A 3,005-nucleotide genomic window follows, 5' to 3' on the forward strand; every position below is an offset into this window, starting at 1 on the left:
GCTCACCCCTTAGTCCGCGCGTGCCCTCCTCCTGCCTGCACGGGGGGCCAGGCGGGAAGAGCAGAGGGGCCCATACCCCGTCATCCGCCCTGCTGACCCCGTCCGTGTCTCGACAGCTGTGGAGGGGGCGCTGGCAGGGCAACGACATCGTCATCAAGGTGCTGAAGATCCGGGACTGGACGACTCGGAAGAGCCGCGACTTCAACGAGGAGTACCCCAAGCTCCGGTGGGGCTGGGGGCCTGGCCACGGCGTGGGGGGCTGGGCCAAGGCTGGAGTGTGAGGGGCTGGGTGGTGGGGATGGGCCCGGGGAGCCTGCGGTGCTCAGGCCCTACCTCTCGCAGGATCTTCTCGCACCCCAACGTGCTGCCTGTGCTGGGTGCCTGCCAGGCGCCACCCGCGCCCCACCCCATCATCATCACACACTGGATGCCCTACGGATCCCTCTACAACGTGCTGCACGAGGGCACGAGTGAGTGTGGGGGTGGGGGTGAAGGGGGTGCTGTCCCATCCCTGGTCCCGCCCCCAGCACCGACCCCGCCCGTGTCCCCCCTGCAGACTTCGTGGTGGACCAGATGCAGGCAGTGAAGTTTGCGCTGGACATCGCGCGGGGCATGGCCTTCCTGCACACGCTGGAGCCCCTCATCCCCCGGCACCACCTCAACAGCCGCAGCGTCATGGTGAGTGCGCTGCAGGCCCACCTGGCCCCCACCCGCCGCCCCTCCTCACCCCACTGACCCCCTCTCCCCACAGATCGATGAGGACATGACGGCGCGCATCAGCATGGCCGACGCCAAGTTCTCCTTCCAGTGCCCCGGCAGGATGTACGCCCCAGCGTGGGTGGCACCGGAAGGTGAGTGCGGGCAGGGCCTGGTGGGAGGGGGTCAGGTGCCAGCAACCCTGGTGTGCCCCCGCTCACGTCTGCCCACGGCCTCCCCGCAGCGCTGCAGAAGAAGCCCGAGGAGATCAACCGGCGCTCGGCCGACATGTGGAGCTTCGCGGTGCTGCTTTGGGAGCTGGTGACGCGCGAGGTGCCCTTCGCCGACCTCTCCAACATGGAGATCGGCATGAAGGTCAGTGCTGGGGGTGGGGGGCAGGCCTGGGGGGGCTGGGCTGTAGCCCTTGGGTCCCCGACCCTGACCTGGCCGGGGGCTGCTTGTGGGCAGGTGGCGCTGGAGGGGTTGCGCCCAACCATCCCTCCCGGCATCTCGCCGCACATCTGCAAGCTGATGAGGATCTGCATGAACGAGGACCCGGCCAAGCGCCCCAAGTTTGACATGATCGTGCCCATCCTGGAGAAGATGCAGGACAAGTAGCCCCCGCGCCCACCCAGCTGCCGCCACCAGCTTCCCCCGCCGCCCCCAAGTGCCTTCGGGAGGTGCCAGGGCCCCCGCCCGAGCCGGCCACGGACACACGGTACAGACGACGCTGCCGCCCCTGCTCCAGGCACTGCAATGCCCCCTCACCCCTGCCGCAACCGACACTGCTCCAAGCAGCGACGGGTGCAGGCTGTGTAGGGGCCTGGCTCTGGGCAGCCCTGGACATAGGGTGAGGCCGGGCTCTGTCGGCCACAGGACGTGGAGCCCCAGGCCCAGGCTGATCTCCACTCTCTGCAGCCCTTGCCCTGTGCTCCCCTGGTGCTCTCCAGGACCTGCCCCTCCCACCAGCCTCTCCCCTGTGGCAGGGGGGGAGGTTTGGGGCTGGCCTGCCCAAGGCCGGCGCCACCCCGGCTTCGCGCTTCACTTTGTCATTGTTTCCATCCAGGCTCCACGGGAAAACCACCAGCGTCTGAATAAATCTTTGTTACAAAAGCAGGCCACGCGTGGCTGAGTGCAGGGGTGGGGTGGGGTGGGGTGGCCTGCCAGGGGCCACGTGTGGCTGGGCGGGGCACTGCAGTGACCACGCGGGGCGGGGGGTGGGTGGGGTGCCCTGCCCTGCCCAAGGAGGAGCAGCCTGACCCGGGGCCGCGGGGCAGGGCCAGGCCCGTGCGACTGCCCTGCAGGGAACGTTGAGCCGTGCTCGGCCTCTCCACCTTTCCTCGTTCAGCCACCGCAGCGGCAGGACCTGGAACCCCCGTGGCTGCCTGCTCCTGGGAACAGGATGCATGTTTTGCCACAGCAACTGGGGCTGGGAGCACCCAACGGCACACGGGCCAAGGGCTGCCTGGTGCTAAGATGATGCAGAGCCCCAAATCCTGCGGCCGCTCTGCCCACCCCACCACTGCAGGGACCAGGCTCCCGTGCCCTGGCAAACCCATCCGTGGCATGGGCAAAGCACGGTGCCAGGTCAGGCGCAAGCGAGCGGGCGAGGCAGATGGCACTGCAGAGAAGCCAGTACCTCGAAGTCCATGGTTTAATGACAGACAGGGTCCTGCCCCTCTGCCCAGGCCCGGCTGCGGCAGGCCTGTGGCGCAGGCACTAGGTGAAGTAATGCGGCTTCTTCACGTTGATGCCGTACTCAGCGAGTGCCGGGGTCAGGTCCTCCATGGTCAGCGTGTACTTCTTGTCCTGCGGGACGGGCGCCGTCATGCCCCCGCTGCCGTGCGGCCCCGACCGTGCCCCCTCTCCCACCACCGCGGCGCGGTCTCGTCCCGCGCCGAGCCCCGTTCCCCGCCCTGCCCCTCACCTTGCTCTTGTTGCGGGAGCTGCCCGAGGCCGTGCCCTTCATCTTGCAGTGCTGCAGGGCGTCGTTGGCAATGTCCGAGATGAACTTCTGCGCGGCCAGCGAGATCAGGCGGATGCTGCGGCACAGGGGGAGGCGTTAGGTTAGGACACAGGCACCAGGCCGCGGCCCCGCGCTCCCAGCGTCACTTACATGCGCGGGTCGGAGGCCTCAAAGCCGGCTCGGTTGAGGTAATAGCCCGTGACAGCATCCGGGATCTGCAACGGGAGAGCGTCAGGCGGCGTGGGCCCGGGGGAGGCGGTGCAGCCCGGCCCAGGCCCCCGGCCCCGCGCTCACGGTGGGCGTGTAGTCCTCCAGCTGCATGAGGAAGTCCACCAGGGGCGCG

General features: G+C 68.8%; 2 protein-coding genes across 2 annotated transcripts in view; one reads left to right on the top strand and one right to left on the bottom strand.

Moving 5' to 3' along the window:
* The window catches only part of ILK (integrin linked kinase), an 8,619-nt gene extending 6,806 nt beyond the window's left edge, over window positions 1-1,813 (top strand). Inside the window, exons 7-12 of the mRNA XM_019525501.1 lie at window positions 117-226; window positions 343-470; window positions 557-678; window positions 752-851; window positions 941-1,071; window positions 1,165-1,813. Of these exons, the coding sequence (XP_019381046.1) occupies window positions 117-226; window positions 343-470; window positions 557-678; window positions 752-851; window positions 941-1,071; window positions 1,165-1,314 (741 nt within the window). The 3' untranslated portion in view covers window positions 1,315-1,813. The remainder of the gene's footprint in view (window positions 1-116; window positions 227-342; window positions 471-556; window positions 679-751; window positions 852-940; window positions 1,072-1,164) is intronic.
* Window positions 1,814-2,337: 524 nt separating this feature from the next.
* TAF10 (TATA-box binding protein associated factor 10) lies at window positions 2,338-2,999 on the bottom strand. The gene is made up of 4 exons (XM_019524635.1): window positions 2,957-2,999; window positions 2,813-2,877; window positions 2,624-2,738; window positions 2,338-2,505 (listed from the first exon to the last, which is right to left on the bottom strand). Exons 1-4 carry the CDS (start codon window positions 2,981-2,983, stop codon window positions 2,416-2,418), a joined length of 297 nt encoding a protein of 98 aa, XP_019380180.1. The 5' UTR covers window positions 2,984-2,999; the 3' UTR covers window positions 2,338-2,415.
* Window positions 3,000-3,005: the final 6 nt, after the last annotated feature.

Source organism: Gavialis gangeticus, unplaced genomic scaffold (assembly GCF_001723915.1).
Source record: "Gavialis gangeticus isolate Ggan-Ray unplaced genomic scaffold, GavGan_comp1, whole genome shotgun sequence".
NCBI lineage: Eukaryota > Metazoa > Chordata > Crocodylia > Gavialidae > Gavialis > Gavialis gangeticus.